The 15,266-nt window shown below is 37.7% G+C and overlaps 1 protein-coding gene across 1 annotated transcript; it reads right to left on the reverse strand.

Annotated features, from left to right (window-relative positions):
- Positions 1-737: 737 nt before the first annotated feature.
- On the reverse strand, positions 738-15,095 carry tbce (tubulin folding cofactor E). The gene is made up of 17 exons (XM_036586814.1): positions 14,971-15,095; positions 12,982-13,128; positions 11,544-11,628; positions 10,227-10,403; positions 10,008-10,093; positions 9,078-9,177; positions 8,601-8,703; positions 7,818-7,894; positions 7,638-7,730; positions 7,480-7,544; positions 6,275-6,339; positions 5,996-6,148; positions 4,398-4,551; positions 3,264-3,332; positions 3,051-3,110; positions 2,870-2,961; positions 738-1,603 (listed from the first exon to the last, which is right to left on the reverse strand). Exons 2-17 carry the CDS (start codon positions 13,109-13,111, stop codon positions 1,508-1,510), a joined length of 1,605 nt encoding a protein of 534 aa, XP_036442707.1. The 5' UTR covers positions 13,112-13,128; positions 14,971-15,095; the 3' UTR covers positions 738-1,507.
- Positions 15,096-15,266: the final 171 nt, after the last annotated feature.

Raw genomic sequence — 15,266 nt, forward strand, 5'->3', positions numbered from 1 at the left:
TTATCTGATGTTAAGCCTCTACCATCTTCATGACAACATGAGTGATGATGTGCACATAAGGCGGAAAGGGAAGAAGGTGTATTTGAGGCCCGGCAGCTGCTGTACAATAAAACAGTCCTCCCGCTTCTCTCTTCTCTCTTCTCTCCCATGCGCAGATGGGACCGTCTGTGTTGAAAAACATGTTTTATCACAGCTGCATGTCCTCTAACTGCTTCTTCATTCAGAGAATATAACTCAGGAAAATGACAAATGACTGTCAGTGCTTAAAAAAAGTGCAGCCATATGTCTGCCAGTCGTAAATGTACATATGCTATATTGTTAAAGCCACAGAAAAACACGTTTTTAACCTCAGGCCAAGAAAAAAGCAGTGAGTCTTAACTGTCAGTTTTAAGCTGCATTAATCTGCATTAGGGTTCAGTAAAAGAAACTAGCTTTCTTCAACCTAATCTCTGACACATGCGTAGCATACAGTCTAACATCTGATATATATATATATATATATATAATATATATATATATATATATATATATATAAAAAAAATATAAATAAAATATATATATATATATATATATATATACACAATAGTGTGTGTGTGTGTGTGTGTGTGTGTATGTATGTATGTATACGCTTAAAACAAAAGCTGCAGTGCTCCTTAAAGATTAGAATCAGAACTAGCAGAATTTTGGCTGATCTGTACAATATAATGATGTAAATAAGGCAGGTGTGTGCACATGCACTTGTTTGAATGTTTATTTAAATACAAAAGTGTCATAGCATAATTACCTATGACTGACTGTGCTGAACAGCTGGTTGCCTCTTACTTTTGATGTAGCATTTGATTTTTGTCATTTAAATATGCAACTGATTTTTCATTTACAGATTTAAAATGCCAGTTTGGCTCAATGAAGAGCAAATAATCTTATGTTGCAACTTTGGCTAACAGAAATTATCAGTGCATCCCTGTTATAGATTGGTACTGGCTAGTGGGTAATGGGCATTTCTCCTACGTGGTACCTGCATAGTGCCATCTAATGTTGAGACACAGCAACTGACTACAGAGATACTATCACAAAGCATGTGTTTGTCTTGCTCTAACGCTGATTGATCTGCTCATTAAACCGTTCCTGAACGGAATCGGGTCTTTTAGAGCAGGATAAAGTGCAGCCTTCCATCACACACACTAAAAACAAACATATATAATCAAATATAATCCTGCTTTAAGTTAAAACAGTATGCTGTTTAAATAAGAACACTTTGTATTCGAAATGTGATGATAATATTAAGTAGCTCTGGATCATGATCCATATCAAGCAAAAGCTCTAATGAGGACACAGAAATGTGAAAGCCAAAAAGGCATCTGTGTGCACAAGATCCCTCCAGTCTCTGTTATAGAAGTGTGCTGAGGCGGTGTGAGAGATGAAAGCAGGCACCAGCAGACTCGGGCTCTGTGTGGAGGAGGTCAGCTGTGTATGACGCAGAGTTCAGCGAGCTCCAGCAGGTGCCACCTCAGGACCAGCGCACCAGAATTCTGTCCCCGTCTTCTATAGAGTAGAACTGCAGCGGCTTCAGGTCATTATCAATCTCGATCTCTTTGCCCTCCATCTGCATAACAAAAAATAGAAATGTTATCAAAAATGAACCCAATTTATTTCAAATTCAATTTTAGATGTGTCCAGAATGATAAACGGAACCGTTACACCAGTGTTTCCCAGTGCGGCCCTCAAGGGCCCAGCAGATGGTCCACATTTTTGCTCCAATCCAACTCACAACACTTGAGGATGAATTAGGATTAAGGATAAATGTGGATGGTCTGGGGGGCTCTTAGGATCACTATATTAATTCCATAACAGAGAAAGCTGTGTAACATGAAGAATGAAGTTAAAATACAATTAATATCCAGCAGGCTTCATACTTCAGTTGTACTGGTCAGATCACAAGGCAAATAACGGAACTAAAATGTACAGAAACACAGTTACTGTACGTTAGTTAAAGTAATAGGGGGAAACATACATTTTGCTTCCGTATTTTCTGTGACTGCCCTTATACAAATACAAAACTATGAATATAATAAACTAATGGATAAACCATGCTGAAGAAGAGAGAACATCAACTTCACCTAAACCAGCCAGACTTGACTTTATTTCACAAACAAAAGCCATATTCATAATTAATCATAACTGTGTTTTGTATTAATATTAATAATACTGTATTTTTTCTTGTACTTTAGTTAGTACAGATTTGTAGGGGCTGTAGTGAATAACTTGTACATAAAGTAATAAACAGTGAGATTACTTTTTCCTGAAAGTAATAAGCAAAGTAACCTCCATTACAGTAATTAATATCAGCAATCAGCCAATTTATTATTTTTATTTTGACCAAGCTGTGTTGCAATTTTCACTCGTGCTGTATCTGAATTCTGCTGCTATAACTACACCAAAATATTGTACCCTAATTATTCAGAACCGCTTGTGCGAAATAGCAAGTTGTCTTTCATTTTTGATTTAGCACTTTACTTGGTGTTATTTAAATAGACAACTGAATTTTTATTTTAGAATTTAAAATACCATCATATAATTTGTTATAATGTACTCAGTAATAGTAAAGGATTAGCCTTTTCTTTGTAAATTATACCAACATTGATTTTCAGTCATTTAGCTTCCCAAGGAAATATATTTTGGTGTCTAGTTTTATATTTAAATCTGCGTTGTATAAGATATTATAGATAAAAAGATTAAAATAACTACTATGACAATGGTTCTAAACTTTTGACCGATGGTTTTAACAGCAGTTTCTTAAAAGAACTGTTATTCTAACCACTCAGTGCTGTATGAATGTGGGGTGAAGCAGAATAAACAGAGTGTGTTTCACCTTGGAGCTGGTGTAGCTGAGGTGGAGCTCTGTGCCTGGGAGCTTCAGGAGTCTATACAGCAGTCCCTTCACTTTCTGAACAACCATCGACCCTGAAAATAAATTGAAACTCTTCAATACACACAACCAGGATAAACCTTAAGGTAACAGTCGGTGAGTGATCGAGTGCGCCGGTCTTTACCTGGGAGCTTCTTCTGTATGGGTTTCCTGTCCGTCTCCTCGGGGCACTCAAATGTGACGGCTGATGAGAAAGAGCAAAGAAAAAGAAAAAAAGAGAATGTGCTTTAGAGAGACATTTCAGACAAATGGAGGCGTGTTTCTGGTCCAGAGACAATTCAGATGTTCCTAGAGATGCATTTGAAATATAAAATCATAATGTGAAGCAGCTACTCACTCAACAACTGGTCTTTTAGAGCGAAAGGTTTCTGCTCTTTCAGCTCATCCTCCTCCGGTGCACCATACTCTAATAATAAAGCAGTCAAACAAACAGTCATTAATCAAAACCCCAACACATCCATCACACTGAACCGAGTGTGTGCTAGCAGTAGCTCGGCTTTTCTAATGGCCAGATGTACAAAACTCTGACCCCTCATTTTAAGTGCATCATGAAATCTTAAATTTCAAAACAGTTCTATTAGTTCTATTATTTAGGTGAAATTCGTTATTATTTTTAAAAATACACTGAATAATAAAATAGCCTGGAAATGTTATTTTAGCAAAAAAATAGTGCATACTTTATTCTGTTTTCTTTAAAGGGCCTATATCAAAGAAAACCAAATATTACTCACTTTTTCTAGGTAAGAGTTTGACGCTGTACGTAAACATTTCTAAAGTTTTTAAACATAAATGTTAAATCCTCAGCCAATTTATGGAAAGCTGCAAAAACAACCCCTTTTTGAATTCACTGTTTTTGTGATGTCATGAAAACCTACTCATTTACAAATATCGACCTTTTCAGCCTACAGCATTTTAGAACCAGCCATTCACACTGAAGTTAAAAGGAGTGTTTCAGCTCAGACTGCTATTTGAATGAGGCACAGTACAGAGCAGCCAATCAGAACTGAGCTCATCTAAATACCTCAGTCTTGAAGGCACAGTAACAGAAACAACTTGTTTCATTCTAAGGGATAAAGAGAGAATGTGAAAATGAATTTTGACTATTTGGGGTATATAAATAAACACAAACATTATAAATGTACCCCAGAGGTAAAAATAAATACAAGAAAAATGCTTTCAAATCTATTAAGCTTTAAAATGAACTTAATTTAGGTGTGTCACTTTAAAAGTGGGCTATCATCCTCAAACTACTCTACTAGCCAACAGCAAGGACATCACATTGCACAGAATAAATCTGATATAGGACTGGAATACATTCATTTTTTATTTCACTCCAATATCTGGTCTAGTGTTTACCCATAGAAACTGATATGTAGTGATATCAGATCAATGTCCCATGGGGCAATAATTCACTTTTACAGCCCTGAGGCTCAGCCTGCATGTGTAGGGGAAATATATTGTGGTGACTCACTCTGAATAAGGGTGATGTAGCGTGGGTGCTCCGCTATGAACTCTGCACTGGGCTGGTTCTTTTCTGGGACACTGTGGCCTCCAGCCTGCAGCCATGCTCGACCAAACTTCTTACAGTAATCCAGCTCAGCACCTCTCCTCTCCTCCTGCAGGACCTGAGAGAGAGCACAATCACGGTGCAGGTGTGTTGTTAGGCCTAGTGTATATAAATTGCAAGACCATGTATGCGGGCCAGACATCAGTTCCTCACTCTCATAACTACATAACTTAAATAATACTTCTGCAAACAATTCATAGTAAGTACTAATTACTGCACAATAAGTCTTACGATTAATAAATGAATAATAAGTCTGCTGTTAACAATTGTATTATAGTAAATATTAAGCTGTTTTCATGAGAAACAATCATCTACGGAGCCTTACAGATTTACAGGCAATTAAAATGAACAAAACATGCTGGATAAAAGACACTTTATCATCAAATGTTTTCTTCAAAGAGCTTTGGGATACTCCTCAGTAGACCTTTCATCTGTACTATTCAGTCTTGGAATCACTGGCCATATTAAATTTTTTTTTTTTCATTTTATATATAACAGTGACTTATATAATGTTGATTTAAAGCTACTCTATGTCTATTCTCTGGATTTAGAGATTTGGAGACCTCTCTGGTGGAAATGTGTAATTGCATGCAACTTTATAACTTTCTAACATGGGTTGTGCTTTGGACCCCTTCCCTGAGTGGATGAATCTTATGTTTGTGAGCGCATTAAAAGAGCATTCAAAGAGAACTCAGTCAAACCTTGGTGATGCACGTGTCTTCTGAGGATGTGAATTATCTACTGCAGTCATCATATCTTCGTCAGTATAATGTTGATTTTGCATTTGAGAGCTAAACATCCAGCTGGCCCTTCTATTTGAGCCTGTGTGTGACGTTAATATCTAAATGCCCACGAAATCCCACGTGATGTCTCTTTCACTCACCAAACTGTAGCATTTTTTTTTCTCCTGACTTGGTAATGCTACTTCTTTCAATTTTAACAAAATAATCTTACACAGTGCAGCTTTAAACATTGTATCGCCAATTTATTTAACATTTCTGAACAAAAGGTATGATATGAATGATAACTAATATACTGTAATTATCTATTGACATTACTTTTGTGTCAACTTATTTGCCTTGACATTTGATTTCCACTTTTGAAATATGATGAATTGTAGATATTATTTTTTATTAGAATTCAACTGTTAATGTTATAGAGCTTTGTAGGTCGTTTTAGAATCACCTAAAGCTCTGTTCATCATTCTGACACATCTTAAATTTCAGCATTTTTAGTTACAGTTTCTCAGTGTACTGCTAATGATGCTTGCTTGAGAGGTGTGAAGTTGCACAGGATGAACATATTAGAGTTTATTAAAAATTGATGCCAAACTTTTGAACAGTACTGTAGTTCAAGACTTGGCCATTCCAAAACACTTTATCATGTGGTCAGTGAGAAATGTGTGTGTGGAATGCTCTGGATTTCCACAGCACATAGCAGCAGCACTGTATGTCTGCTCAGTCTCGATGCTCTTTTTGAGATTAACACATACACATACACACCTGACTTCTGTTGAGTATCTCCAGCTGGCGGATACGCGCGATGAGGAGCTGGCGGGTCGTCTCATGGTTCTTGTCCAAATCAATCAGGGGGTTCCTCTTACAAGACAACTGCACCAAGGCGCTTAGTTTGTCCAGCTCATTAATTACACCCCACTGACAGTGAACAAGAGAGGAAGAAAAAGAAAGAAGGAACGTGAATGAAATCAACTGAGACTGTCAGGTTATTAGGCCAATCTGTGCCAATGTCCCACATTTCTATTACTATCTACAGGCTCTTACCTCAGAGATTTTATTGTCATCTAGTAAAAGGATCTTCAGCGCAGGGAACATCGCCGTCTTGGTGCCTTTACAAATTCAAAGCCATATTTATTAAGATAAGCCTAATTTTAAGATGGACAAATGCATCTTTATTTTTCTAATAAAGGTAGTTAATCATAATATAGCATATATTTAATAACATTTTTGTATGTGAAAAGCCCACTTCCAAAAACATATACCATGAAAAAATTGAATATTTTTTTGTAAGGGGTCAATAATGCATTTTAGAACAAAACCATTCATGTTTACATGTTCATGTTTATTTAATAACATGTTTATTTGATGTATTTGTCATGTTATGCAGCACTCTGTATCACAGCACTGTATCCCTCAATGCACACAAATACAATCATTGGGAATCCCTGTGGTGTCAACCAGTCCTGACTGCTAGCCTAGTCACTGATTTATAGGCTAATAAATACAACCAAGGTAGCATTACTGTAGCTCTTACCATCAAAAAAAATTCATAAAGAACATAAAAGATTCAATCTTTATTTAGCACTAAATGAACACCAGAGACCGTTTTTTTACAATTTCAAACAATTCAGCCAAAGAAAAAAAAGCCAACTGAGGTAATAACAAGTCTTTTGGGTAATTCATTCTCTTTGTTATAATGAAGATTTGAAAACAGTTGGTATAGTTATACAGCTGCAGTAAGATATTCGGCTTCATAGCAGCAATGTTAGCCATGCATCTCCTACATTTGTCAGCTGGCGACAAAAAAATGAAACGTTTCAGACAGTGTGGCCTCAAATATCCACCCTGAAGGAGTCCCTACATCATCCAGGGGGTTCACCTAATCTTTAAACTGGAAAATCTCACTCCAGAGACTACTGTGGCAGTAGAAGTGCTGTAGAAGGTGAGTGGACATGTTTACAACAGTTAAATTTAAAGTTTTGGCCAGATTGTCCAATTAGACTAATTTAAGGAGTAATTCACAAATGTAAAATGTACATTTTTTACTGTTAGTAACCTATTGTCTTCTACTTTTATAAGTAATAGTAACAAATCTAAAATATTGGTACTGGCATGTGTTTCAGCCCAATATCACCAATTTTAGATTCAAAAACTCTGATCATTGATTCTGGCCTGGAATTTTCTTCTCAGCACTTTCCTACTTCAAAATTTTCCCTTCATTATGTTGGTACTTCTGAGCAGTCTATTACCTGGTAATGCGTCACTGAAGTGAACGGTGGACAAACCTGTACCGGAGAGATTTAGTATCTCCAACCTGTGATTTCAGACAGAGAGACAGTTATAATAATCAGAAAACAATTACATAAAATCTAAATATGTACAATGTATTAAAACATTTCTGTTTTACCTGGAGAGGTTTGATATTTGCAGTACGCTCTCCTGAACTAAACTATTGTTGGACAAGTCCAGCACCTTCAAACCCTGCAGCACATCTACTGGCCTAAATGTGTACCAAAAACATACATTAATGATGTGTGATTCCATATATAGGAAACTGACTGGATTATTAGCATATGAAGTGTCTCACCTCTGTAATTCAGTGATATCGTTATCATTAAGAAAGAGCTCCTCTATGTGTGGCCACATTGGGGCGCAGCAGAGCACCTGTGAAAGACGACAAGAGCAATGGATTTACAAAACAACTTCTCAAAAGTTCTGTGTAAGTCATTAAGATGTAAACAAAACCATTCAGACTGGTTTGGTGTGAAATGCTCCGTTCTAGAGAAACTTACAGAGTCAGAGGTTCACAGTGGTGTTGATAGGAACCAGACGTCTGTTTGCTTAATGCTTCTTAAAAGCTCAGTTACAGAAAGCTATTACATAAAAATAGTTACAAATACATATGATTTTTAAAAACACATTTAAATAAATTGATGGTGGAGGTGCGTGCAGGGTGTTGTATGGCAATAGTCCCTAAATAATTTTTTTTTCCACTGCTATTACTATAACCACTATCTTACCACTATGAGCATTACATGATAAAACTCGAATACACATGTAGGTTCACTGTTCATTTTGGATACAGTGACCCCTGGTTCCTATCACCACCACACCACCACTGTAAAGAAAAATGAGCCTTTAAGGTTCTCTACAATGAACCATTTTACATCATACCACTCTGAATGACTTTGTTTATATTTCAGAACTCTGAATTATGCAGAAATTCTGAAAAATCAGTGGATTTCCCCTTTAATCAGAATATATATTGTAGCCCATACTTCATGCTTTCGGTAGGAGGTGATGAACTGAGCTGAGGTGACAATAAAACACTGATATGTTAGAGAGTGTGTATGCGGATACTGTCCCCTACCTGAGACCAGGTGATAGCACAGCTGTTGAGTGTTAAGACCCTTAGTTTGGAGAAGGCGGGGTTGAGGTTGGAAGGGCTGGAGGCAATGCTAAGTCGATTATGACTACAAAGCGAAATTGAAACACATCTTGTTAATAATACGAACAAATTACTTGTGTCAAGCAAAATAAAATACTGGTTGTCTTCAAAGTAACACAAAATTAGTTTTCCTTAACTGGACATATTTAAATGATAAAATATGATAAAATAACTATGTGGTGGTGTTTTTAACACATCTGTTTTGAATGTATAGACAAGAAGCCTGAGCTGAACTTGCTGTAAACAACATCAGTTGATGCTGTTTGACAATAAAGCTTGAAATTGAAAGGCAGCAGCACATAACTGACAGACTGAATAAGTAGCAAACGGAAAACAACAAAATGTGAACAAATGGATTGATGGATGGATGGATGGATGGATGGATGGATAGATGCTTACCTCAGGCAAAGTACTTGCAGTTCTTCTAGCTGCTCTGTAATCGCTGCCACCACCTCCCAGGAGTTCAAGAGATTCCCAGAGAGATCCAGAGAAACTACATCTTAGAAGAACTAGTTAAAGGAGCACTCAATCATCTTCAGAACGTAATATCATGGAGCACAAAACCTATGAAAGGCATTCCTGCTCTGTTTCTGGCCACAGTAAGCCCAGATTTTGACTTAAAAATAATGACTTAAAAATGTTGAGTTACGCAATTAGTAATCATGAGAAAAAAAAAGTATTTTGGAATAAGTTCACTGTCACTATTTTGAGTCATAATTTTGACATAGCAAGTCAAACAATTAAGCCTAACATTTAAGTAAATAAGTTATAATTACAAGATAGTAAGTCATTATTTAGATGGAACTATATCATTATTGAGGCGGCACGGTGGCGCAGTGCTGTCGCCTCACAGCAAGAATGGCCTGGGTTCGATTCCCGGCCGGGTGACCGGGGTCATTTCTGTGTGGAGTTTGCATGTTCTCCCCGTGTCTGCGTGGGTTTCCTCCGGGTTCTCCGGTTTCCTCCCACAGTCCAAAAACATGCAGTCAGGCTGATTGGGCATGCTGAATTGCCCCTAGGTGTGAATGTGTATGTCTGTCTGTCTGGACCGGCGACCTGTCCAGGGTGTTTCCTGCCTTCCGCCCAATGACAGCTGGGATAGGCTCCAGCACCCCACCGCGACCCAGAAGGATAAGTGGTTTAGATGATGTATGTATGTATATCATTATTTTGAGATATTATGTCATAAGTTTGACATACTGCTGCTAGAAACTGAGAAGGTGAAAAATCATAGGTGATGTTTTGTCCTCTATGTGGCAGGAATGGGCTTCCATCAAAAACCTGGAGGAAGATTTCATCCATATTTTTATTACTTTCTCAAAAGGATACTGGGTGTGTTTTTCTTGATTTCATTTTCAGGGCCTGGACCAGACACCTCACAATTTATGAGAGCAACCTCTGCTAAATTCTCCATCCTGAAAAAACAGCAACACAGCTAAGAACAGTTCCTCACCACTGAGATGATCTAACAGAGCATCATGCAACACACTTTTTGAGGACAGAGATGGACCTGAATGAATCTAGCATAAACATGCTGCCTGGACTCACTTCTGTTTCTCCATGATGGACTCAAAGCCAACCATCCTTACAGTCTTGGTGGAGATTCTCACTTCTTCTTTAATGGCCTGGTCCAGGCACAGCTCATAGCGCTGCTTTACAGCAGTCAGGAAGTCCACACCGAAGCCAGCTTTTTTGGGTCGCACAAATGACCCCCCTGTTGGGTGCCTTATGAGACAGAGAGTGACACACAAAAACATCCATGACCACAATTCATGTTATGTCTGCATGATGAGCTGTTCGGGTAAGCACAGTGGTCACTCTCATGCACTGAAAATACGTAACTGCAGTGGTGAATTTACCTGATTCAAATGTGTTATAATTTCCACCTAAACAAATTCCACATTAATAATTTCCACATGATTTTATATCAACCTAAAATTCAGCCTTTTCTATTTCAGAGTGATGCAGAGAATGTTGCATTTGTTACAGGCAGAGTTGATCACTGTAATGATTTTCTTACTGGACTTCCTAAGAAAATAATACATCCCTTACAACTTACAAAATGCATCAGCACAGATCCTCACAAAAACAAAGAGAGAGATCATATCACTGCACTGGCTACCTGTATTATTCAGGATAGATTTTAAAGTTCTGCTACTACTTTTTAAGGCTCTAAATGACCTTAAAGCTCCGCTTACATCACTGAGTGTCTGCCTGTTTATGTTCCAGCATGTGATATTAGATCGGCAGATAGTGGGCTTCTACAAATACCTTCTGTAAAATATAGATAACATGGAGAGACTCGTTTAGTTATTCTGCTTCTAAACTGTGGAACTCAATTCCACCTTTTATTAGACAGTCAAGCTCAGTGCTCACTTTTGAGAAGCATCTAAAAGTGTATTTCTTTAACTCAGCATTTAATAAACTCTATGTCTCGTGGTATTTATCTTTAAATTTGATCTGTGTCATATTCTTATATGATTCTGAATTAATACTTAAAATTTCTTGTACTACTGTTAAGCTTTATCACCTGTCTGTAACACACTTTGACCTGCCACTGGCATGAAAAGTACTATATAAATAAGAATTATTATTATTAGTGTTATTGATGTAATTATTGTCAAAAGTAAAGACAAATTTATTGATGTAATATATTTTAATTGTGTGCAAAATTGTGGACACATTTGAATCAATTAAATTCAGTGCATTATTTTTTCAATGTGTGAGATTGATTTTAAACATTAACATGAAATTTGAATTAAAGTAGAGGTTTAGAGGAAAGTTAGGGGTTACACTGAAGCTTCTTCATGCTCTGGCATGAATATCATGAATATCATCATGTTCATATCACATCACAAACATTACCTGCATGTAAAGTAGCGAACTCCTTCATGGCTTCCATCATGTTTGCCTCTTTCAGGGTTGTCCCACTCCACACCAAACCACAAACCTTTAATAAAAACACCAAGATAAAGCAGAAAGAAGCAACCAATAGGGCTGGGTATCAAAATTCAATACTTTTATGTCATGGTACCAACAAAATTTTTCAATACTAATGAGTTTTTAAAAAATCATGTCATTCAATACCAAACGTCATCTAAATAAACATCTTGAAACCTTGACTTACTTCCTCAGAGTTTTGACTCAGACATACTAATCCAATATTTTAACACAGGCAAAAGTTTGAGAAAAAAAAGTAATTATTTGAAGATACAAAGGCCCGATCCTGTTTCACCCCTTGCCCCTACCACTTAGGTCTTACCCTCTGTTTTGCGTGTTCACGCCTAGGGGTAGGGTGTCCTGATTGTTGTTGAGATAGAAGAGGGGGGGTTAAGTGTTAGGGCTACATGGCCCTCCAAACAGAGTTTTTTCAAAGGTACACTCCAAACAGAGTCGTTTCAATGCAAAATGGTCCTTTTCTCATAACACGCATAAAAAAAAACAAAAAACACTGTATGCTGATGTCTCAGTAGCTAGTTAGCTAAATTTCCCGTTCCACCTTAAATAGTGCAGCAGTTACATTTTGGCGCTTCAGGCATCTGAACTGCTTCACCATTTAAGGTGGAACTGGAAAATTAGAACAAGAAGCTGACGAACAGCTGACTTCAGCTTCATATCACCAAAGAATTAGGGTAAAATATAATTGTCTCATCCCCCCTCTCTGAAGGCATGATGCCCTAAATGTAACTAAAACCCAGCAGCGAGGTTGCTGAACTTTACCCTCCTCTGCTATCACTGCAGACTGGCAGAGTTGCCTACAGAGCACCACTAGTAGCCTGTTAGTAAAGCAATGTTCTTTTTTAGTTGAGGGTCTTATTTCATAGGGGAAGATTTCAACCACTACCCGTTGTAACTCAGTTTCAAGCGGAAACAAGGGGTAGGGGTAAAAATAAGAAATAGGATTGGACCAAATTCATTATTTTGACATAGTATGTCAATGTTTGAGTTGTTAATACAAAATTGGTCTTATCAGCATCTCTGAGCCAATCATCCTTGTACCAAAATTTGGCCTGCTGATTGGCTGTCTGAATTACATTTCAAATGCATACTATTAACATTAGTGCTTCTTGATTAGTCTACAGTCCCTTGTGATCAGTAAACATATCCACCTCCCTCACCTCACATTCATTTCAGATTTCAGCCACGCCCAGTTTCAGTTTGTAAATTAAAAGAATTAAAATCTCATACTGTCTAGTTATCAGTATCAAAGGCAAAATTATCATATTGTTATCGTTATATAATCATTTTAGCAACCAGTGTTTCTGCTGATGAAATGACATGCACCGTTGGATATCAGGCCCACCTGTCGTAGGAGGAACCGTTCCAACATATCTCACAGTGCCTCGCTCTCCATCGCAGGACACTCGTCTACCCACCGCATCCTCTGGAAGCTGCTGGGCCATTCCGCACTGATCCGTCTCTCTGATCCTCATCTCACTCTACACACAGCCTGAATTTGATTGAGATGGGGATTTGATGGTAGTTATTTGATGTAGGGTATTAATGACCAGGTTTATTTCTTGGTTTTCTGACACTGCAAGCCAACATGGGTAGCTGACCTCACTACTGCTCTTGTGGTTGAATGCAGTCAAATCCTCAAAGATGTTCTAACATCTAGTGTAAAGCCTTCTCAGAAGAGTGGAGGATGTTACTATAGGACGAACTCTCTATTAATACCCTTGATTTCAGAAGAAATGCTGGATGAGCAAGAATCTTCAAAGTTTGAACATTAGTTCATGGAGTTTTGGACTAATCTGAAGCGTCGATGGTGATTCATCCATTGGAAGTTCTTTTTAGTCTTGGTTTAAATATAGTCTGGTCTGGGAAACTTGCCCATGGGGTATATTTTGTACTTAAACTACACCACCTTATAATTAGCAGAGAGTAGAGGCTGATACTGCAGTGAAGGGGACAAATTCCTCATTAATACTTTTGATTTCATAATAAATGTGAATGTATGGTGCACAAAATTAGAATGACCACCCTCAGGTCAGCTCTGTGCTGTACCAACTACCTTAACCATTTTACTGTATTCTGGGTCAAAACTGACTCTTTTCTTCACTGTGTTTACACTTTCTAATCTTTTCATGAATTCTAATGACTTCAACAGTGATGATATGAATGTGTAAAATGAAGATGACCAATCTGATGTTTTCATAAAGTGTCTACACCATTCGGGTACAAACATATTGTTCAGGGTCCAATTTGACCCTGTAGTTCAGAATGGCAATTCGAGATTGTGGCGGATTGGGGAAACTTCCACACACACACCCACACACATACACACGGATGTACATTCTCTTTCTCTCTCTCTCTCTCACTCACTCACACACACACACACACACACACACACACACACACACACACTGTGCACGGGAACTAAATATTTCTTGTGGCAAAAAAGCATAATCCAGAACTATCGAGGGAGAGCAGATACTGAGTGCAGATCAATTTTATGACAATAAACAGACACACACACTTCTCAAGTTTGGTCACGATTTACAAGATGCTGATAGTAAAAGACAAAAAGAGGCATCTGAAATCAATTCAGACCTTGAGAATTGAACCTCTGATGAGGAAACTGAAGTGCAGCAAAATGCTGAAAGGGAGGCATTCATGTCAAAAAATGTCCACACAGAATGGGCCTCTGAAACTCAGGGTAGAATGGCACCTCACAGTACAGCCAGACTGACCCCAGGGCCCACAAGAGTAGCACGACAAGTGTCCAAGTTTTCTTCAGGAAAAACGAATTAAACTCTTTTGGTTTAATTTGTAACATAAGGATCCATTTTGACCCATAAACGTTTATGTCATCAACACAAAAAACCAAATGATGTCATCCACACAAATAAAACACCTGTGATGTTCACACACGCTAGAAATAAGATAATCAAACGGACTATATGACTCCTACATCCAAACAGCTTTAAATCCATAACATTTTCTAGACTCTTTGTTTTGTAATGAAAACAAACGTCCTATTTTAAGGTAAATAATGTAAATACGAGCAGTTAAACGCAATAAAACAAGTTTATCTCTGTGTTGTTGATGGGTAAGTAGTTGGCAAGTATGGTCAAATGAAACTGTAGAGTAACGTGTGTTGTAGGGCTGTTTTGAGGAGATTTAACTGTTTTAACTGACCCGCAAAAATCAATGACGTAACCGGTTCGCTATCATAATAGGAGGGATAAGAGTGACATATTTACTTAGTCAACGCAGCTAAAGCCTCTTTCAGACCCAACCAAGAGCACATATCACACTGTGACTACATAGAGACGATATTAACACATACCCTCAGCAGGTCCTTCTCTGAACTGCAACTAAATCCGCCTTAAAGTTGATTATTTTCCTCCATCACTCTGAGCAGCCAGAGGAAACGATGCGCTGTAACCCTTCTTCTCTGGTCCGTTAGAAAAACAGTCCGACCTCACAACTGCATGACGATTGAATACTACATATCGAAATGTCATGTCCGCTTTAAGTGCTGAAAATTGTACTGAAATAATTATTCAACAATTACTCACACTGTATCAATAACCAAATTCTGCAAACTTATAGCACTATGAAATGTAGTCTTGACACAATGAG

This window comes from Colossoma macropomum, unplaced genomic scaffold (genome assembly GCF_904425465.1).
Source record: "Colossoma macropomum unplaced genomic scaffold, Colossoma_macropomum, whole genome shotgun sequence".
Lineage (NCBI taxonomy): Eukaryota > Metazoa > Chordata > Actinopteri > Characiformes > Serrasalmidae > Colossoma > Colossoma macropomum.

Coding starts and splice junctions, on each gene's coding strand:
- tbce (XM_036586814.1), bottom strand. CDS start 13,111: ATGAGGATCAGAGAGACGGATCAGTGCGGAATGGCCCAGCAGCTTCCA. Junction 11,629..12,981: donor AACGGTTCCTCCTACGACAG/GTGGGCCTGATA, acceptor TTTTTATTAAAG/GTTTGTGGTTTGGTGTGGAG. Junction 7,545..7,637: donor CAAATATCAAACCTCTCCAG/GTAAAACAGAAA, acceptor CTGAAATCACAG/GTTGGAGATACTAAATCTCT.